We start from the raw sequence: 22,750 nt of genomic DNA, 5'->3' as shown, positions 1-22,750 counted from the left end.
CTCTTCTTCCTACACAGTGGGACACTTTTTTTTCTCCTAAAAGCTGAGCACAACAACTGAGACACAATCGAGCAGCGAGGAGCGGCGGCGTGGCGAGCGACGACCGAACGACGGAGCAAGTAGACGGTGATCGCACGGTGAAATCCTACATTAGGTGAGTTTTCTTCAGTTTCTCACCCCAAACATAAAAAATTTCTCCTTCGAACTCGCCAACTCGGTACCAAACTCGCGAGTTTAAGCGAGTTCACTCCCGACTCTACCGAGTTTACACTACAGGCGAGTTTGCCTACGAGTTAACTCGAAAGTTATGAGTAAAAACGTAAACTCGTACGGGTTAACGAGTTTACTTACGAGTTTGAGCTGTAACTATGAACATTTTACTTTGATTTTTTGTTTTTGAGAAAGTTGGGTGGTTTGTTTACATCATGCAAATTTGTTATTGGGTGTATTTCTTTCGGTGGATATTTTTTTTCTTTGAAGTTAATAAATTTATGGTTTTGAAAGAAAAGAGAATTTTGAGCTGAAAGAGTCCAATTATGTTTATTCCTACTAGTGAGCTGATTTTTGTGTTAATTTGTCTTTGCAATGTATTCTTTCAGCTTTCAGCTCCATATTTTTGTGTCCATTCCTTTTTTTAAAGACAAGGACGCTTGCTCTGATTTGTTTGCGTACTGTGTTAATAAAGCCTGCCAGAAACCTTCAATTCAGTAATTTATATTTTACAAGTTGTCTTTATGATTTTTAGATATTGATTGCTTTGATGTACAACGCGGTTGATTTGAAATTCTATCTTAAAAGATAAATTCAATTACTTTATCAAACTAATAAAATTGAAATATAAGCTATTCTAATTACTCTATCCGAACAAAATATTTAGAAAATAAAGAGAATTTAATTACAAGTGTTTCAAATGTTATGTATTTCAATTTCTTGGAATTTTTGAAATCTCTCATCCAAACACAATGTAACCAGAGAGAGTAAGAAGTGTTAAAATGTACATGCTGTGTATCAGATAATGAATGGACTAGGAAATGAAGACAAACATTTAACAGAAAAATATTTAACCATATTTGTGTTCATTTTTCAAAATACATTACCTAATGAAGCATTACCTTCATGGTCAAAACAACTGTTATAATGTTCACTTTACATAATTGTAAGCTGGTTACTGCTAAGTGTCCTTAAGGAATGCCTTATGTGCTTGCCTGAATAAATAATACGAAACATGGTTTTCTCACATGATTACTTGTTATAGTTTAAGTGCTTTGTTTCAAATATGGCTGCTAAGTACTGTTTAATTTGTAGCTTTTATTTTTCTTCTTCGATGGAATTTTGTATGTATTTTTTCCCATTTTCATAATTTTATTTAACGGGATTGTTTTTTCGGCCTACTTAGATCAATTCTTTTTTTCATTTAGACATCTATTATTTCAGTGTAAAATAGTTTTATAATTCTGGCCTTTTCTTGTCAGTTAATCATTTTTCATTTTGGATTTCCTTTCAAATTTGTTCAAGTTGACTTTTTTATCTTCAAATTCAATCTTTTGTCAATTTTCAAATGGGCATCTTGCAGATTCCTATATTTATTTGGTCTAATTGTTATTTTTCAAAGTTTAGCAGGTTGTGCTAAGGCTTAGTATATCCTTGAAGCTTATTTTGGACTTGGATATCGGAGAGAAAATGGGTTATATTGGGTCTCACGGTGTTGCAGCTCTGCACAAATATAAATATAGTGGAGTAGATCATTCCTATGTGGCCAAATATGTACTGCAACCCTTTTGGACTCGCTTTGTTAATTTTTTCCCCCTATGGATGCCGTGAGTACTCTTATCATTTGATGAAACTAAGTTATTGCTTTATGTTGACTTGTTTATCTGTTTATATAGAAACATCTCTTTAATTCAAGAAGGATAAATCAGATTATGAACTTCATTTGAGAAGATCGAGTTATTAAAGTCATGGAACTTTTCTTATAAATATTTATTATAATAATAGTTTCTTAGGGTTACTGTAGCTGGATAATATCATAGTCAGTTCACCTCCTGATTGAAATATATGTTTGAAATTTCTAGCTATAGTACATACGCACTGTTATTTGTAAGAATATCATTTACTCTTTGGCAAAAATGTAGCTATTTTTTTATTTTTGTAATTTTAGCTTTTGACTTTTGAATACACTGACTCATACCTTTTTGTTTTATTTATCATGATATATTGGCATTCTTCAAATCTTCGCAGCCCAAACATGGTACACCTTTACCTCCTTTCTTATTGTAGCGTCAACTGTTGTTTTTACTGTTGTTCTGTTAAGCATTTAAATTGGCGCTAATAAATCTATAAATTTCTTGATTGCAGATAACTCTTATGGGATTTATGTTCTTATTAGTGTCTGCATTGCTTGGTTATGTAAGTGGAACTTGAGTCCATTATTCTTCATACTTCCAAAATTAAAGTCATAGTATATTAAGCATATTTAAGATTGTTGGTTACTTTTATGCATTATTGATACTTTCTTTTGTGGAACTGTTCTTTACATGGTCAAGGTAGGCAATTTTTATATAGCGGCTGTATTGAAACAGTGAATTCCTAGATACATTGTACATATATTTATTTATTTATTTATTTTTCAGATATACTCTCCACATTTGGACTCAGCTCCTCCAAGATGGGTTCATTTTGCCCATGGACTACTTCTGTTTTTATACCAGGTAGGATAAAATACTTGTGGTGCAGTACTTGCCAAGTTCTTAGTCTCTTTGACTTTGGTTTCAATCTTTATTTTGGGTAGCCCTGTTTTTCTGCCTTGATGGCAACCAAGCGAGATAAATTTTACTAATGTGGTAATCAGTTGCCTTGAACTGTGATCTATTTGACGCGCATAATATTTGGCCTCTACTAGTTTCTTGAATCTTGATTATAATGGTGTTATTGCACGAGTCTAAATGATGAGTTACTGAATCTTTTAGATGTATGAACCTAGTGCTCTAATGGTTGAATTGAAGCCTTTTATATTATGATTGTTATATTATTTAAAAATTTTGCCCTTGGATGTTTACATCTGACTTTCTGTTTCATATTGCAGCTAAATTTCCAAAAAAAGCAATCAACATTGGAACTCTTTGTTTTTAATGTTTTCCACATTGCCTTTCTGATTATTTATATCTTACTATGTTTAGTTGTTCCACGATCAGTTTATGTCACGACAGCTAAGCTATATTCATATGGTTTATCTGTGGACGATCTTTACTACATGACTAAGTTTCCATTATTTGATAGTTATTTTATTGTTTTCTTATATGTTTGTGTGCGTTTGGGTGCTCTAGACATTTGATGCTGTTGATGGGAAGCAAGCTAGACGAACAAATTCCTCAAGCCCATTGGGGGAGCTCTTTGATCATGGTGATTTTCTTGCTTGTGTTTTTTACTTGATTGTTTTTCACTTTGCTTACCCTTTTGTTGTTAATGAGGAAATTCTCAACTTTGTTTGCAGGATGTGATGCACTTGCTTGTACGGTATGTCTCTTTTAACTTTGGCTATAAGTGATTGGAAGAGATTACAGGCTGTCATATATGATAACTTGTTTTCAGTTTGAATCATTGGCTTTTGGGAGCACAGCCATGTGTGGAAGAGGTACTTTCTGGTGGTGGTTAATATCTGCAATTACATTTTATGGGGCAACTTGGGAGCAGTAAGTTATCTTGTTCAACTAATATATGGATTATGTTGTTATATTTCGCAATGTACTGTTTGTATTCTTGTATTGTAATAAAACATTTCTTATTCTTAAGCTGGCTTCTTCCCTTGTGTAAAATCACAAATTTTGAATTTTGGTGTGATTATATATTTTAGTTTTAATGATGTTTTTAGTCGTTCAACTATCATACAAAATTGAATTTTGTCTTTGTCCAAAACTTTGTATCACTTTCATTCTCATACTTAATTAATGAACGGATGAAGTCTCTGTGGCTTAAACATTTATATGTGGTAAATGACGTTGCACAGTGGATTAAAGTTGTATGTTCATGTGGCTGTTATAGTGTTGACATGCTTCTGACATTGGCATCTCGGGTGCCCCCATAATCACCAACTCTGGGTCCACACTCACCAAGCTCATCAACTCCAGGCCTGCCACTGTATGCCTCACCACTTATCCACCGCCTTTCTCTAGGTCCACCATCACTAAGCTATGAGGGGGCACTATGTCAAAACAGCCACGTGGAACTACAATTTTAATCCATTGTGCAATGCTGTTTGCCACATCTCCAAATGTTTAACATCGTTGGTTGATGAAGACTTTATCCAGTCATTAGTAAAGTATGAGGTTGAAAGTGGTAGAAAGTTTTGGACAGGGACAAAATTCAATTTCAGATGAAAATTTAGGAACTAAAAATATATTTAACTCTATATTTTAATACCGTATTTCACATATGCTATTAGATAGACTAGGAATATTGATTTCTTCTAAATGTTGTTTTGGATGCAGCTATTTCACCAATACACTTATACTGCCTGTTATAAATGGGCCCACAGAGGGTCTGATGATAATATACATCAGTCATTTTTTCACTGCTATCATGGGTATGGACTTTTGTTATGTTTATATTCACCACTACTAACTTTGATAAGAATCCTGTGTACGTTGTTGTTTTTATTATTATTTATTACTATTATTTTATTATATAGGTGCTGAGTGGTGGGCTCAACCATTTGGAAAGTCTTTGCCATTTTTAAGTTGGCTTCCTTATCTTGAGGGTAAGAAATCCTTCATTATATGGTCTGTATTACTATTTGTGGTAGTTATACCTTTTTCCAAGTTTCATACACAATATCTAAAATGTAATTTTTGGTATTTGGACAAAACTTTTTGTACATTTGATTGTCTTTTACTTCAAACAATTTTAGATTTACTGCAATGTGGCCTCATTTTCAATCAAACTTTTAATTCTGCATGTTCATTTTTACCAGATGGCAAGATGTCTTTGTATAGTTCACTGTTTTGGATAAGTTACTTGGCCTTTGTTTTTCTTTTCTGCATTTCAGGAATCCCAACATTCAAAGCTGTATTGTGTTTAATGATAGTTTTTGGTGTTACACCGACAGTTACATGCAAGTATGTATAGCTAAAATTATTAATGTTCAAAATTGTTTAGCATGTGTAATACCCCCTTCTCCTTGGCCCAAAATTTGTTCAATGTTTCCAACTCTTATATCTCACATTTTCATTTATGTTGAACTATATACCATTTGGTTGTTGTTTAGTTACTAGTTATTTTCAGCATTGATGATGGAGTGAAACTAATTTATTTGAAACTAAAACCTAGAAAATAAATATATTCTTTACACAACTCTTGCTAAACCAAACAAATTTTAAAAAGTGGCTGAAATCCATCCAAAACATGCCCTGAATTGATACATGAATAAGCTTTTGTCCAAGTTTCTAGTTACTGTCTCCGCTCATTTCCCTTTTGTGTATTTTGCTCGAATTCATCCTTATTTTATCCAAACACTCCATGTTGCATTGTACCTTTGCTCAGAAGGGTCCAGGTTTATTATGGTTTTGATTTTGGCCTTTGTCCCCTGAATTGTAATCCCCACAGTTGCCTCTGGGCTAAAACACTTGTGTTTCATCCTTATCCTCACATTGATGGATCGATGGTTCCAGCAAACAACTGTCTCAGTAGTTCATGATGAACATACTAAAGGTTACTATTATTCTTCCACTAACATCCATGTTTCCGCTGAATCTGGGTACAAAAGGTTCATTATAGGAAGAATAAAAGGATTAAGTAAAGGACATATATAGTTTGTTATATCTGTTCTTGTTAGAGTTCTTTTATGTTTCTGTTATTGTTAAAGAAATGTATTTCCCTTGTATAGTGCCTTGACTTCACCAGGAAGAGGGTAGGAAATTGACTGTTAATTCAAGATTCTAGTGTAGAGAAGCAGAGTGCTCCTTTTGGGGTAAACTTGTTTGCTTCATTTTTTTTCAGTTCTTGATCCATGAAGAATAAAGAGGTAGTGAAGTAATCTGTTTTACTACATGACGGAGTATGTAGTGGCCTATCATGTATGCTAAGGAAGTAATTACTAGGCTTCATTCCCATAGACAACATGGTTATTGTAGCCATTACTCTTTCTTTTAGAAGGTAAACTTTAAGCATAACTCAACCATGTAAAGTTGACTTTGCATCCTCTTGTATCTCTAATTTGGTCATATCTCTAATCAAGGTGGAATTTCCTAAACATCTTGAGCATGAGACTATGTGGTCCGATAATGGCTTGATAGCAAATGGCATGATAGGATCAATGGACCTTAATAGGATAGACTCTAATACTATTTTAGAAAATGAACTTTAAGACTAATTCAACCTCACAAAGTTGGTTTGTAAGGTGAGATTTATTTCCATTTATATAGACTATAATTTGACAATATCTTTAATCAATGTGAGATTTCCAACACTTTCCTACAACCATATAAGATCGATGTTGATTTTGTAGTGGGTACTCGTGAATCTAAGACTTTTTATGCAGTCTTGGTAGTAGTGGACAAATTGAGTAAATATGGAGAGTTCATTTTTCTTAAGCATCCCTATTTATAAGGTCTATAGCTGGGATTTTTCTTAAGGGAGTCATTAGACTCCATGGGGTGACAATTACCATTTAAGCTTTAGAGGTTCTTCTTTTTGAGTCTATTTTGGAAAAAAAATTTAGATTACAGGGAACTACTTTGAATGTGAGTACAACATGCCACTCAGAGCGATATGGGCAAACCGAAGTAATGTATAGAATACTCGTTACTTTATCTCAGGTGCTTTTGTTTTGAACAGCCGTTGGACAGAGTTTATGCCTTGGGCTGAATATTGGCATAATACTAGTTTCCTAGTAGCTGCATACTACACACTATTGAAGTGGTTTTTGGAAGATCAACACCTATTGGGCTAAATTTTTAGCCTGGGAGAAAAATTAATGGAAGTGGTTGCACAAGATCTTCTGAGCAGAGACGAGGCTTTAAAGCAACTTAAATATCATTTACGGAAATAGGGCGAAGTGCTTTGTACCACAATATATTTCCCCATATTAATCTATTAGAGTCCATTCGTTTTTTACTTCCTTAAACCCTATAATCTCGAGACATGTTTAGTATTATGACATTCTTCTTTCTTGTTATGTTCATGTGGTGTTATTTTATAGTATGCAGAATTCAATACCTCAAATCATCCAGAATCTGATAATAGTTAGCCTACAAATATCTGCGTATATGATATTAGGTTAAAATTTTACACCAATTTAAGTACAGAGTGATCTTTGTATTTCTCTAGGCTGTTTTACTTAGCTTATTTGGTGGTCAACATTATGTTTTTGTTACTTGCAGTGTTACTAATGTTTATAAGATTGTGAAGGCAAGGAATGGAAGCATGCCACTTGCACTGGCAATGGTAATATATTTTTTCCATATGATGATATTCTTCTAAAATCTGGATGCTTTATTAATGTGTTTGTTCTTGAGCAGCTTTACCCATTTGTTGTACTTGTCGGAGGAGTTCTTATGTGGTAAGAACTCGACTCTAGATGCATAAAATTTTTACCCAGTTTGTTTGAACGAAATGCACATTATTCTATTATTCTTTACTTCTTATAAGCACATGGGGTAATTTTTGTTTCAGGGATTATTTGTCACCATCTGACATCATGGGGAGATATCCACATTTAGTTGTTATTGGGACAGGACTTACTTTTGGATACCTTGTGGTATGACAATTGTGTTTACATTTGAAAAGTTGTTGGCTTTTCTTGTTTTGTTCTTTTCAATTTTTATAGCGGCATTCAGGCTTTTCTATGCCCTGTCTGGAAGATCATTATAATATACTCTTCCAATTATACTGACTCCACTGCAAATAATTTTGACCATCGAACCAGTAGGGACCCACCACATTTAGAAGATCATTATAGTACATTCTGATATATATTACAATACAGAGAGAACTCGGTTTGTTATTAAGCACCCTACTTATAATGTCATAACCAGCAACAAAATCCTTTCTCAAAGAACAGGTGTTATTTAGGTCATCCTAAATTTCTTTAGCAGAGGTATAAAACATACAATTTTGTCTTATCTCAGGAACTATGGAATGCCACATCCACTATGGTCAGCAGCTATGATACCAACATGAATAACGGAAGGATGAAAGAAATATTTTATTAGTTAGAATCATAATAATGACATTTTTAGCTTCTATAACAATCACATTCTCTTAAAAAGGGAAATAAAATATGCTGAAACGAATGTGTATGTGGGGATATGTTTCTAATAACAATCACATTCTCTTAAAAAAAGGAAATAAAATGTCCTGAAATGAATGTGTAGATTCTAGCTATATGTTTACTAATTACTGAGAGATATTAGAATAATTTTACCCCAATCCCAATTTGCAACACAGATCATGAATTTGAAAAAAATATATTCTTAGTAAGCACTAGTTCATCTTCTTGCAATCTGTTTTAGAACCTTTTATATATATTGCTGCTAGCTTCCTTTTATATACAACTCCATGTATTATGATTTTTATGAAGGAAGCTTAATTTTGCAGGGGAGGATGATTTTGGCTCATTTATGTGACGAACCTAAGGGTCTAAAAACTGGCATGTGCATGGTATGTTTTGAGTAAATGTTACATACTGAATTACTTTATTAAGATGCTTTATTTGATTGTTGTCCTCATTATAAAACTGTCAAAACACGATGATGATACGGTTCAAAAGTTGCCCACTCTTTCAGTAAACTTCTCTTTCATATATGTTTTACGATAGCTATAAAACTCAGATTGTACGAGTCTCAATCTCTTAAGATTCTTGATATCCTTTAGGTTAAGAGCATTATTGTTCCAATAGTGTCTGGATCATTGGGAAGCTGTATCAGAATGATTACCATTAGCCTATATATGCAGCCTCCCTTATGGACGCAAAACACCATTTCGGCAACCCCTCTGTACTCTTTTTCAGCTTTCAATATATATTTTTTCTGTTTGAAGAAAAACCTTGGTATTTCAATCTTGACATGAAAACAGGAGTTGTAATAAATGAACATGGAGGTATCCTAGGGGCAAAATATGCGTGTCAGTTTGGTGTTTGTTTTAATGATAGAATGTTTAGTCTGCATGATGGCTAGGGATGGATGTTCGGAGGGTTTTTTTTTTTTCGCTTACACTCTTTCTTCAATAGTAGTATGTAAAATGTGTATAATGTTCAAATTAGTGGGATTTGTTGATGATCATCTTGAGGGTCTTAAAAGGAAGGGAAGCAGTCATTTTCCCTCCAAAACCATTTTCTAATATCTGAAATGATATTTTTCTTGTGGCACTAGAGTAATTTTAGTTTCTGCACATCAAATATCGATTCATAACAATGCCCTTTCATTCAATGAAAATCTTTATATTTCAAGTTTCAAATTTGTTACTCGGTCATTCTATTAACTTGACCAATTAAGCTGAAGCTCAATGGCTGTAGAAAACCCAATGCGTTGATAACTGGAAAAACTTGTCAGTGATATTTTCTTTGAAGCAATTAAGAATAAAATTCGAATAAAATCCTTTCAACGATAAAAGTTTAAGTCACGCTCTTTTGGAGGAAAATTTCTCGATTGAATTTTCATATAATAAATTTTTAGATTATCGAGCATGTATTTAGTTGTATAACAACATTAATATTGTTGTTTAGAGATAAATATTAATGGTCATTGTCCATCATTGGTGGAATGACAAAAAACATGGCAGAAAACATTTAGATGATTCCATTTCAGTGATTGATTGTTATTGTTTTTATTACACTAAGATAATTGATATAAGCATTATTTATTTTGTTCAGTCCCTCGTGTATCTCCCATTGGCCATTGCTAATGTTCTTGCATCAAGGCTGAATGACGGGTATGGAGTGTAATTTTTCATTCTAAATTTCGTTAGTTGATGATTTTCATGTTCGTTTGCTTCCTATTCTAAAACTCATTTATATATATATCTTTGAAGGGTTCCTTTATTAGATGAGAGACTAGTTCTTCTTGGTTACTGTGCATTTTCAGGTACAACTGCCTTCTTATTTTTCTTAGTGGTTGGAAAAGTGAATGGGTAGTTATATATTGACACTTCTCATTCATATTAGGCGTTAGCACAGTGAATTAGTAGTCATATATTGACATCTAAATAGTAGTGCCTACAACTCACAAGAAACTTGTTATTTCTCTCCTTTTTCATGTTATTATCTATCTTTTCATTTCTCTCTGTTTCTCTTTCTAGGTGTAGATTAACATGTGAGTGTTCAATAATTACTTTCTAAAGCAAAATATTCTTTAAAAGAGAAAGAAACAAGTACAATAGAGAAAAGGATAAACATTGTCTCCTCAAGAAAACACAGGCGCAATAACCTGAACATAGAAAACCACCATAAATTGGCTAAGTAGACTTTATCATAACCTAACTACTTTGGTTGTCTTTGATCATATTTTATTTATTTTCCACAATATCAATGATAAAAAAATTATTTCTAAAAAAATAATTTCACCATCTCCAAAATCCTCAGATATTCCAATGCAAAATTACATTTTGAAATTATCAAAAAGAGTTGACACCACAAATATGTAGCATTCACCAATGTTTGACTATTATACTTTTTGTATCAAATGTTTATTTATGATTATGGCTTGGATAGTTTTGCTTGTAACATAAAGAAGCTCATCTTACTAAGAATTACTATAAAGTATCAACAAACTATTACGATCGTGAAAAATTGATACATCAACATTGCTGTGCTGTACTTGAGTTAAATTTTGTTTAGGCCAACACTTGAGGTTGAGTAAATATATAATTTCTTTATTCTTTATCCCTATGACTCTATTTGTTTTACTCAAGCATTCTTCTGTTTCTATGAACACAGTGGCACTTTACTTGCATTTTGCCACATCAGTCATTCATGAAATTACCAATGCCCTGGGAATATATTGTTTCAGGTAAAATTACCAACCATTATGTTAGTATGCATGTAGAATTTGGCATTTGTTGCTCCCTTTAAATCATTTCCATTTTATGAAGTCTGATTTATTGTTAGTTCATATAAAAGAAAAGTTGTTTTGCATGCTAGCTCCATAGATCGATCCTTGCTTTTATCAATACCCCAATATTTCTCAAGAACAATGGCCTGTGAGACTAACTCTTACCTTTTGTTCACTTGCAGGATAACTAGGAAGGAAGCTTGAATCTACCCAGAATTTTCTTTAGTTTGCCTTTACTAACTAGTGATTTTGGATTTTAAATTGTGAATTTCAAATCGATTAAGAGCAGTTTTCTCTGCTTGCAAGTCAAGCCAAATTCTGGCCAGGCTTTGGTCAGTACTAATTTTGCTTTATTATACAAATTCAAAGTAACTTGGAGCTTGTAATTTTATGCTGATTCACAGATAGACTAGGAGATCTATTTGTTGATTGTTTCAATTCAATCACTATAAATATTTATTTTAATTTTGAATATGAGAAAATCTGAATGTGGGTTAGACATGTTTTCATTAGCTACATATTGTTGATTGTCTACAACTTCGACATTGATCGATAATAATAATATTGGGTGCTTCTCTTTGGGATGAATACCTAAGTTGTTTAGTTACTCAATTTTTTCGCCTTTTCTGTTTTTAGTCCTTGATAAAAAGTAATATCTAAAAGTAACAGATATTAGTCTTCCGAAAATTATTTCGATCCATTTTTGTGATGTTGCAGAGAAAAACTTGTTACAAATTATGTCATTTATTAAAGATTTTATAAATTTCTTAGACATTTAAAAGGAAAAGAAAGGATATGCTATGTGGTCAAATTGTTTCACATACTGTGATGTTATAGAACATAACATTAGATAATGTTATTCTATAAATATATATATAAAAAAAAAAGCTTTAAACGAGCATCACAACCTAATATCAATGTACTCAAACCTAACGTTGAAAACTCTAACAACGAAAAAATATCACACTTTAAAATTTGTAAAATTGACAATTGCGGCAAAAGAAAGCGAAATATAGTTACAGTACATTTAATTTACTTGCAAAAGCAAGTTTAGTTGTACAAAATACGTGCTTTCTTTTATCCTTTTGTTATGATCATTCTAAATCATCAGAATTAGGATTAGGAAATGAAGACACTAAATGTTTCAGCTGAAACAATTTTTTCTTGAATTCTGTTCTTCCCCTGTGGAGTAAATGATCACAACCTTGTCTTTGGCTTCAAATTTCACCGTCCCAAAGTTCTTCAATGGTTTTGTAGGGACTTGTGGTTTCATTAACGTGAAACTCCCCTCTCATAATCTTCATCTCCTCCAATTTCTCAATCTCCAACATATCTTCATCGTCCAATCTCAGATCAAACGATCCCATATTTTCCTTCATTCTTTCTCCATTGAAGCTTTTCACAATCACACTTGAACCCTTTGATAGTCCCCAGTTCAATGCAACCTTCAAAAACCATAGCAAAATATATATATACATGTCAACAACATACAATACAACTTTTCATTCTACTAATTATAAAATTCACATATGATAGATGAGTTTCACCTGTGCAGGAGTTGCTCTGTGTTTGAAGGCAATTGATCTGATTATTGGGTGATTAACCACAGCCGTTGATCCCCATGCATTCCCTGGTCCACCAAGTGGTGAATAAGCACTCACATGGATCTTGTGGTCCCCACAGGTCTTTCTAAGCCTCTCTTGCCTCCACATTGGATGCATTTCCACCTATGTTATGTTCCAATATATCAGGGAACTTCAATTATTGTAATTATTGTACTGTGTCTTCTGAATGACAAACAAATACTAGAAAAATGTTCCTCAACATTTAACCCTACTAACTCACCTGATTTACAGCTGGAGTTGTAGAAGCATGATCCAATAAGGATTGAATCTTGTTGGTAGAGAAATTGCTGACCCCAATGCACCTACACAACCCCATTTCAAGGCATTTCTCCATCCCTCTCCATGTGTTTTCAAGATCCAACTTTTCAAAGTCATCTTCATTAGGTACAGGGTAGTTAACCCATGGCTTCAACTTCACTGGCCAGTGCACTAGGTACATGTCTAGGTACTCCATACCCACATTCCTGTTTTGCATCAATTAAACAAAAACAACAAAATCAACATTAGATTTCCAACACAGATTTCCTCCCATGCTTCAAAATCAAGTAATTGCCTCTCATATTTAAAAAGATTCTGTCACACACTTGTGGGGCATCACAAGATTCACTATTCATTCACTTATTCTTTGCCTACAACCCTACTCCATTGTTTTTGTTATCCCCTCAGATTTTGATTTTGGTGATGATGATGATGATACACCACATGGGTTTTAGGTTACATTCCTTAGAAAAAATCATGAAAAGGTAAAGCTTGAGATACTGCTGTATCAGAAAACCTCCCTTGTAAAACCAAAGGCATGCAATTTTACATCTTCAAAGATTCTATTTTCTTACTCTAGAGTTTGCTTCAATGCAGAAACAGGATCATGGTGATCACTCCCCCACAGTTTTGAAGTTAAGAAAATGTCTTCTCTCTCCACTACTCCCTCGCAGATTGCCTCATTCAAAGCTTTGCCCAATGCTGGTTCAGAACCATATATTTTCGCTGTGTCAAAATGCCTATAACCCATCTGCATATACATGTGCTTTGTATCAATAATAAGGTAAAACAAGAACACAAAAACCTTCAAGTTTTTCTCCCTTTGTCTAACAGCAAGCAAGTGAAATATGAGACAGAAAACTGAAAAAAAGAGAAAATCCCAAGCCAAAGGCCAAAAGGGTTGGTTCCACAAGGCACAATAAATATATATATATACATATATTTTGTACGTATATGTGTGTGTATATATATATACACACACATATGTTTTAGTACCTCAAGGGCATTGTGAACGGCAAGTTCTGTTGTGTTCCTATCATTTGGGAAGGAATAAGTGCCTAATCCTATAAGAGGCATTGTAATGCCGCAGTTCAAACGCACATGATTGTTCCTCATTGTGTCTGTGTCTGTGTCTTTTTCTGAGTTTGTGTTTTTCTAACTTTTGCTACAATGCTAATGTCTCCAACTTTGGCTATATACATATATATAGATTCTAAGGGTCAAGCCATAATAACTACTTAGTCTATAGTTTAGGTTTGAAGGGTTTTAGGAACATATAATATAATATATATATATATATATATATATTATTTGTTGAAGAGATAACAGATGTCTCAGAGTTAAAATGAATTATTGAGAATGCAAATCAAAGCATGAGTGATCTTCCCTGTCTCTTGGGATTTTATTAATGTCCCAATCCACCCTCCAAAAGCAAGTTATAGTACCTTAATCTCTCACAAGAAGCTAACACCATATTCATATTTTTATAATGCAAAAGATAATAACGTGCATACTCTGAACTCTGAGGGTCGGTTACTGAGTTGGCATTTCAACCATTTGATTATCCTCAAAATACACAAAGTCTTCTCTGCAATGCATAACTTTGATAATAATTAAAACCATTAAATGCGATGTTCTACCCTGTGGGGCTGTGGGTGCATGAAACTCAACTTTCTTCAATGGTGGGTTTTGTGGCCAACCAATATGTTCAACAAATAAACTATTTTTTGACATGCAAATTTGTCAAACCATACCATATTTTTAATTCACTCACTGCTTTTTTTCATGACAGAGACTTGTTTTCCTTCATCTGTCTCTTTCGAACTTCGTTTTATACATAATCTCTTGCAGAGTTGACTTTGCTGAGAAAATATAAAACTGTGTTGAGATTTATATATGTTTCTGTTGCTTAGCACTATCTCGAACATGCCTGAATGAAATTGTTTGTTTCAGTTAACATTGGTCTTTGTTCTCTTCAGACACTTTCTCAGACACCCTTGGCCACATTATATATCAAGTCAAAACTCTAGAATGCTTGGGTTGGCACAATTAATGTTTGTTTATGTGTTTGTTTCATTATAAACACGAATCCAAATTCTTTATTGATTTTTTGGATGTTATTCTCAACTGAACATTAAAAATATACTATGTTGATATTTTAAATATTTTTTTAATATATTTTAAAATGTCGAAATTAGTGATAATCAGTGTATTATAAAAGAACAGTAGAGGAACAACACAAAAAACTCAGCAAAGAATTCAAATTCAGCTAAACACATTTACAATCTTGTGATTTTTCTTAATTATCTATAATAATAATAATTACTTAAAGTGATTTATAATGATAACACTGGAAAATTTAGAAGTATTTCAAGAAAATTATAGCTAGGTGGAAATTATTAGTATTTTGAAGTATGTAATAACTATTTAATGTGTGAAGTGATTAAGTTGATACAATTATTTAAAGACTCCGAAGTTAGCTATATGTTTGGCAACAGAGAAAAGATATGAACATGATAACTTAAATAAATCATATATCATGTTGGAATGTTGTGAATGTTGTGAATTTATTTATTTTTTGGTCGGCAATGAAATGGGAATAATATTGTGAATGTTATACTATATATTTTAATAAAGATAACTTACAAATTGGAAATTTCAATTAGGCACACATTCATTGCTTAGGATTATATGTTTTTATATACAAGTCAGCTAAGTTTTAATATAACACTTTATGTAAAAAAAAAAAATCCTATATAGGTCAATATGTGATAGCATTTTTAAAATTAATTATTGAATTAAATATGTTTTCGCAATCTAAAATGAATGGATTTTAATTTTGGTTTTCGTTTTAATTGTTTTCAAACCCTTTAAAATGAGTGTTTTAGTTTTTGTATTCGTAATTTTTTATTTGTTTTAATCCCTTTAAAATAAAAAATCGTTACTTTTTATTTTCACTAAAATCTATGAATTATATATATATATATATATATATATATATATATATATAATATAATATAATATAATATAATATGTGGTTTTTTATTTTTCTTAACCAATGGATTTATTTTAGGGTTAAATATGTTTTTGGTCCCTTAACTTTTAGTGAATTTTGGAATCAGTCTATTTCGAAATATGTGAATTTAGTCATTTTAATCAAATTTTGTTAAGTTTATTTAACATTTCAAATACGTTTCATAATAGTATTTGACTTAACATGCAAAAATGTGTCAAACAATATAAACAACTCAAATACAATTCTAAAATGCGTACGAAATATCAAATAAACCTAACAAAATTTGATTAAGATGACTAAATTCACATTTTTCAAAAGATGAAGGACTAAATTGGTCCAAAATTTTGAAATAGACTAATTTCAAAATTTATTGAAAGTTAAGGGACCAAAAATATATTTAACCCTTTATTTTATGATCACGTCACAACGCACTGAAATTGATATTAACCATTTGGACATTATAGAGTAAAAGCACTGACATAATTTAACATTTTAACAACAAAAGAAATTAGGGGAAGAGATAAAAGGTAGATTGAGTGATATATTTTGAGGTTAACTATGTGTTCCGTGGTACGTGGAAAACAAAGATTAAGAATACTAAGAACACCGTCACAATAGTTGTTAAAAATCATGTCATGTGAGACCAAAGATTTTGTTCTTCGTCACTACAACTCCATCTCAACTTTTCTTTCCCTTTTTTTTTAATATATCCATAGTCAACCCTTATAGTAATCATTTATGATCCAAGTCAACCTCTGCGTTGACCTGATTTTTCTCCATAAATCTATCTTAATTAATGGCATCACCTTCCTTTGGTGGCAAAATCTTTGTGTAGGGCTATATGACCCACAACTCTGAGCTGTGCCCTGCAAAAATTCAACCCTAAATATATATTTTTTGGTTAATTCAAACAAAAAACACAATACCATCATCATATATGGGGATTGGAAATCTAAAATCTAAGTAAGAGTTTGATTAATCATCACAAAAATCAGAATAAAGTATATAATTATAATAGAAGGAAATTATATTTGATAGTGTACGAAATAAATGTACTTGTGTCGGTGTTTTGTTTGGATGATTCGTGGCACGTGCATTGGATAGTGTGACAAGATAAATCCATTAGTAAATTTGTTATTGTTATTTGGTTGATACTGTAAATCATGTTCGGATATATTGATCCACCATAATCCATATTTGTTCAGTTTTATGATATCAATCTACTAATGATAATACCAATGAGGACAAATCTTGATTTAAAAAGATTGATTTTTAGACAATCCACTCCACATCAATTTCATTAAAGAGTTCCATTGGAGAATCAAGAACAACATTTTTTTTAAGTATCATTTAATTAAGATTGAGCAACACTATATATAACAACCTTTTTTCTTATCCTCTAAATATTCATGGTAAGCTACAAATGTTATGTTTTTGTTTGTGTTATCTTTCTTTTTAGGGTTAAATATCTTTTTGTCTCTTAAATTTTAGTGAGTTTTGGAATTAATTTATTTAAAAATTTTAGACCAATTTAGTCTTTCATCTCTCGAAATACGTGAATTTAGTCATTTTAATCAAACTTTGTTAAGTTTATTTGCATTTTAAACGTGTTTCATAATAGTATTTGACTTAACATTAAAGCAAAAATGTGTCAAACAGTATAAACAATTCAAATACAATTCTAAAATGTGTACGAAACATCAAATAAATGAATAAAATTTTATTAAAATGACTAAATTCACGTATTTCGAAAGATGAAGGACTAAATTGGTTCAAAGTTTCGAAATGAATTAATTCTAAAATTCATTGAAAGTTGAGGACAAAAAACATATTTAATCATTCTTTTTAATAACTTATGGATATTGTTTATATTTTAAAATTATCTTTTAAAGTTAAATAAAAATAGCACGTTCATGATTGAATCTAAAAATAAGAGTAGATCAGAGTACATTTTTACTACTCGGATTAATCAACCTTTAATAGTGTTGTTTGAATTAAATTTGAATGAAACTGAGATAATTGAAGACATTATGTATGATTAATTAAGAATGTGAAAATAGTTTATTATAACTTACGCTTCCAGCTAATCGTGTTTAGCATTGCATGCGTGTTTCTATGGTAGCTATGATATGACAGATTTCGTTACCGACAAATTTTAATTTTAATTTATAAATAAGAAATATTATTATTAATTTTGATAAACTATATGAACTTTCATTTTTTTTTTCTGTAGAAATTTTAGAATAATGAACATTTAACATCTTTTATTCATAACTTGATTTTCTATTCAATATACGAAGAGAAAAAAAGAAAAGGAGTCGTAATCGAAATACACGTGAAAGAAAGTAAATTGAAAAGAAAGTTATGAGAGATAAAATTGTTTAAAATCATTACTGAAAATGTTATATTCATAATATTGTGTGTATATTTCATTTCATTTCATTTCAGATGACCTTCTACATATGTTTGTGCATATTTTGTTTTTTTGGTGACATAAATAGAAAACAGATGATGAAAAGAAGTAAATTGAATAAAAATATAGCATATCTGTTTAAATTTTTAATTTAATAAAATATATTATTTTGAATGTATGCCACCTTTATAATAGTCTGGATTTTTTTCTGTTAAAATAAATAAAAAAAAGTCTGAATTGTATATTATGTAAATAGTGAATATGTAGGAATATATGTGGTGGTTGAAAAGTTTGTAATAATTTGTGAAGTCAATGGATGCCATAAATGACAAGCACACAGTGTTGTTAATTAAAATAGTGTATAATAAATATGTTAATTTATTTTAAGATGTACTAGATTTAATAACGTAACAAAACTTCATATCATAAGGTTGAAAATTTATTTAAAGTGTAGTGAAGAGGAAAATAATATTAAACCCACTTTGAAAAAGTCATATTCCGCCCTAATTGCAATTTGTATTCATTAATTAATAAGCTATACACAAACATCATTGAGTGGTATATAAGAGATTAATAGCTTATTAAATTCTAATAAGCCATTAATTTAATTTCAAAAGTATCACATCCATCAATTTAATTCTTTGATATATTTATTAATATTGAGAGACTAATTTAATGTTTGTTTTTTAATATATGAGGGACTATATCGCATGGCTTTTAATGTTTTAAGAACTAAGTATGTCATTTTATTAGTTTATCATTTTTCCTTAAATAATACTTAGATATAACTAATTGGTAACTAATAACTTTAGTTAGAAATATTAAATTTATATGTAATAGTAATTTTTTTTTTAATCATCAGAGTTATTATATGGAGTAGAGAAATTTTAACTTTTGAAATTAAACTCTTTAATTTTTCAAATCTCATAAGAGAAAAAGACATAATCCGTAACATTTATCATTTGTGGACTAAATTACATAATAATATTTTTTCTAAAAAATTTTTTACAAAAGGAAATAAAAAAGGACAGAAATATTCTACCAAAGAGTGGATTTTGAACACAACCACTCACTCTAAACCCTACTTTCAACTTTCAACGGCCGGAATTCTTGATTTTATAATGGACCCGTAGCTTGGACCAAAACACATAATGGGCCTACACTGAGAAAAAATTATATATATATATATATATATATACACTTTTATTTAAAAATTTAAATGTAAATAAAACTATTTAATTTATTATAAAATATTTTCCTTTTGTAATTTTTTTTTGTTTTCAGGTATCATCTTTGCTTTCGAGCATTAAGAATTTCACGTATTTCTTTTTTGTATAAGTGTATGCAATAAATAAATCCTAGAGAAAAATATTTAACAAAATTTTATTTCCGAGTTACAATCTTTCTAATATACTAGAGAAAGATATCAAGTGATTAATATGTTATGAGTTATAATTAAACTCTATGTAATATCTACCTAATCATGAATCATGATGATAAACGACCCATCAAAAGTGATTTTAATCCCATCTGAGGTTAAATTCACACCACAATTTTGTAATGAATCTTACATTAAAAAAAAAAAACCATCAATTAAATCGACAAAAACTTACAATATAAGGTTTAACTCTGAGCTTATCTGAAATTACAGAAATTACGTTAAAGAAATGAGAAAGAAGAAACAATAGATTTTGTATGATTTTCTTATTATTAAATTTTGACAACTTTCTCTTACAATTTTAAGTAATATTTTTTAAGTGATTTTTTATTTTTTTATTTTTAATATTTTAAAATCACTTAAAAAATAATATCTTATGTTGTAAAAGAAAATTTTTAAAATTTAATAATCAAAATATCTTTTATAAAAGCAAGAAAGAATGTATTGTTTGTGCAGTTCATCCATAAAATAGATCAGAGATAATTGTGGCAAATTGGTTGATCCTTGGAGTGACCTTGTTGCCCCTTTTTGCCCTTACATTCTGGACGCTGTTTTCTACTCTCACCACTCTCATCTGACCCTACAAGTTCATTTCTTCATATATCTCTCTGTGTGTATGCAAATTAAGAAAAGGTTAAGAAAAGGTTCATCACCACTTACCTGCATTGAGTTGAGAAGCAGCATCAAGAGCAACTTTATTTGGTGCTGATATTGTTTTGGTAGAAAAATTGAAGATCAAACAAAGAAAGAAAAGTACACAGATAATGGTCTTAGAAGCCATCAAGGTTCGATCGTTGCTTCCTGCTACTCAACGCATATGCATATCTTCGCTTTCTTTCCTTTTCTTTATACTCTGCACAAATCAAATAACATTTGCTTTCATTTTTCAATTTAGACGCAGTTTTTGACTTGCTGCATCAACTTGCTCATTTTTTTCTTCTGTCTGTAGGGAAATTTGCGTCCATTTGGTGCCATAAAATCACAACCACAGTGTAAATCGCATTCTCATCGTGCATGCAAGGATAAATCCTATTTATCGTAATTTTTTTTATTAATAAAAATATATTTTTAATAACTAAATTTTAATATGAGTTGATATTTTCAAAATGACTTCTCGTCACTTTATATTTTAAAATTATTTAAAAGATATCAACATCATAAAAAAGAAAGTAGTTAAAATTAAGTTTTTAAAGTATATTTTTCTTTCTTTAATACTTTTTTTATCGTTCGATATATGAAATCACAACTCTCTTATATGTAATACAATGCTTGTTTATTGTTCACTATACCATTTTTTTTTTTTAATTTAGTCTCTTCAGGAGTCATTAGTATAACATCTTTTTGAATGTTAGAATTCAAGATTGTTATATATAAATTAAACCGCATTTGTATAGTTTTTGGCAAGCATGACGTGGAACTTGATAATGACATGTATAATTAACAACTTCATATAAGACTCAAAGTTTATTACTTCTAATTATATAATTAGAATATCATTTAATAATATTTAAATATTTTAAATATTTAATTTATTTGTTTATCCAATTATAATTATACGTATTAACACATTAATTTTTAACTTGTAATTTTGTAACAATATTTAATGAAATAATGAATAATTTAATTATATTATTACTAAATAATAAATTGAATATCATACAATATAAAAAATAGATTTAAAAAAAAACAAAATAAAGTAATTCGACACATCTAAACCACCAACTTATAAATTAAATTACAAAATTTTTAAATCACAAAAAATAAATCCGATTAAAGTTACTAAGTAAAAGAATTTGCTAAGAAAAAAGAAAAAGAAGAAAACAGAATTACGGTCTTTTAGGAGAGGTTCTATATCTTATTATTTGACCTCAACAGCAATGAAATACACACTTCCCGTAAGCAAAGTAAATAAAAACTAAATTCTAAAACTACCAAATAAATAGATTCACTGTTAAAACTTTAACCGATTGTTCACATTACAACTTCATTTTAAGCCATTCCACCAATCTGACCACACATACTTATATACAAATTTTACGGTAAAACAATATGAGTAACTACAAATTAAAGCATGTAGCAGAAATCACAGTTACATGTGATGTATCTGTTTTTATTTGCAACACATATTGCAAAATAAATCACAGATAATTGTGGCAACGTGGATTATCATATGGTCTCTTTTCAAAAGTTTCTCTTCCCCTCGTACATGGAGCACTCCCAAGACCTCTCCTACTCACACCTCTTTCATCGTTCGAACCTACAAAATTTCATACATCTCATTATATTAAAATTAATGGTACATAAGAAGTGGATTTTAAACTTAATTCAACTTCACAAAATCGTAACACTTCCGACATGGTTATTATAATTTGAAGGTAAATCTATTACAGAAATAGTTCACTTACCTGCATAATTAGCAGCAAGTTTTCTTGTTGCAATTGCTTTAGAAGAAAAACTGAACAACAAACAGATAAAGAGAAGCAGAAGGGTGTTTCTCTTAGTCTTAGAGGCCATTACTGTGGTTGTTGTGAACTCACTCATCAACGCATGTCAACTTTATATTAATCCAAATCTGTGGTGTATGCTTCATATTCAAGCATTTTATTTCATTATTTGCTTGACTTTGATACCTAGTTTCTGCGCAGTTTACAAATTTCTTCAATTAAATAGATCTCTGACTGCATTAGGCTTGGATGTTTCCGCGTTAACTGAGTCAATGAGTGCCATGAATGAGAAAAATCACACTGTTGTCGATTAGAATACCATTCTTGATTAATCCTTGTTTCATCATCACATAATATATATATATATATATATATATATATATATATATATATATATATATGGCATGAAAAAAGAAAATGAATATTGAATACACAGGACCGGTTCTTCCTTTTGAAAAGGTCAAATTCCAGCCTTATTATTATTAGTATTTGTATTGATTAATTCATAAGCTACACA

The 22,750-nt window shown here is 30.6% G+C and overlaps 2 protein-coding genes and 1 long non-coding RNA gene across 4 annotated transcripts; 1 reads left to right on the top strand and 2 right to left on the bottom strand.

Annotated features, from left to right (window-relative positions):
• LOC114168161 (choline/ethanolaminephosphotransferase 1-like) lies at positions 1-11,540 on the top strand. 2 transcript variants are annotated; one of them, XM_028052896.2, is made up of 19 exons: positions 1-154; positions 1,618-1,817; positions 2,239-2,248; positions 2,356-2,406; positions 2,631-2,708; positions 3,324-3,399; positions 3,491-3,513; positions 3,589-3,689; positions 4,485-4,579; positions 4,685-4,753; positions 5,042-5,111; positions 7,374-7,437; positions 7,512-7,552; positions 7,666-7,750; positions 8,590-8,652; positions 9,863-9,921; positions 10,021-10,073; positions 10,925-10,997; positions 11,222-11,540. In XM_028052896.2, exons 2-19 carry the CDS (start codon positions 1,681-1,683, stop codon positions 11,241-11,243), a joined length of 1,170 nt encoding a protein of 389 aa, XP_027908697.1. In that variant the 5' UTR covers positions 1-154; positions 1,618-1,680; the 3' UTR covers positions 11,244-11,540. The 2 variants fall into 2 exon arrangements, with proteins under 2 accessions (XP_027908697.1, XP_027908698.2); XM_028052897.2 differs by lacking the exons at positions 1-154; positions 1,618-1,817 and having other exon boundaries at positions 1,949-2,248.
• A 501-nt stretch (positions 11,541-12,041) lies between these two features.
• LOC114170667 (NAD(P)-linked oxidoreductase superfamily protein) lies at positions 12,042-14,082 on the bottom strand. The gene is made up of 5 exons (XM_028056191.2): positions 13,919-14,082; positions 13,498-13,673; positions 12,885-13,128; positions 12,587-12,766; positions 12,042-12,484 (listed from the first exon to the last, which is right to left on the bottom strand). Exons 1-5 carry the CDS (start codon positions 14,036-14,038, stop codon positions 12,257-12,259), a joined length of 948 nt encoding a protein of 315 aa, XP_027911992.1. The 5' UTR covers positions 14,039-14,082; the 3' UTR covers positions 12,042-12,256.
• Positions 14,083-21,595: 7,513 nt separating this feature from the next.
• On the bottom strand, positions 21,596-22,436 carry LOC114170515 (uncharacterized). Its single transcript, XR_003601088.2, has 2 exons — positions 22,195-22,436; positions 21,596-22,046 (listed from the first exon to the last, which is right to left on the bottom strand). It is a non-coding gene; the product is annotated as an uncharacterized LOC114170515 (long non-coding RNA).
• Positions 22,437-22,750: the final 314 nt, after the last annotated feature.

This window comes from Vigna unguiculata, chromosome 11, assembly GCF_037176805.1.
Source record: "Vigna unguiculata cultivar grain cowpea cultivar isolate G323 ecotype 2 chromosome 11, ASM3717680v1, whole genome shotgun sequence".
Classification (NCBI taxonomy): Eukaryota; Viridiplantae; Streptophyta; class Magnoliopsida; order Fabales; family Fabaceae; genus Vigna; species Vigna unguiculata.
Note: the sequence above shows the minus strand (reverse complement) of the source record. Positions and strands in the feature narration are given on the sequence as shown.

Coding starts and splice junctions, on each gene's coding strand:
- LOC114170667 (XM_028056191.2), bottom strand. CDS start 14,038: ATGAGGAACAATCATGTGCGTTTGAACTGCGGCATTACAATGCCTCTT. Junction 13,129..13,497: donor GCATTGAAGCAAACTCTAGA/GTAAGAAAATAG, acceptor GATGCAAAACAG/GAATGTGGGTATGGAGTACC. Junction 12,767..12,884: donor CAACTCCAGCTGTAAATCAG/GTGAGTTAGTAG, acceptor AACATAACATAG/GTGGAAATGCATCCAATGTG.
- LOC114168161 (XM_028052896.2), top strand. CDS start 1,681: ATGGGTTATATTGGGTCTCACGGTGTTGCAGCTCTGCACAAATATAAA. Junction 4,754..5,041: donor TTGGCTTCCTTATCTTGAGG/GTAAGAAATCCT, acceptor TCTGCATTTCAG/GAATCCCAACATTCAAAGCT. Junction 9,922..10,020: donor GCATCAAGGCTGAATGACGG/GTATGGAGTGTA, acceptor ATATCTTTGAAG/GGTTCCTTTATTAGATGAGA.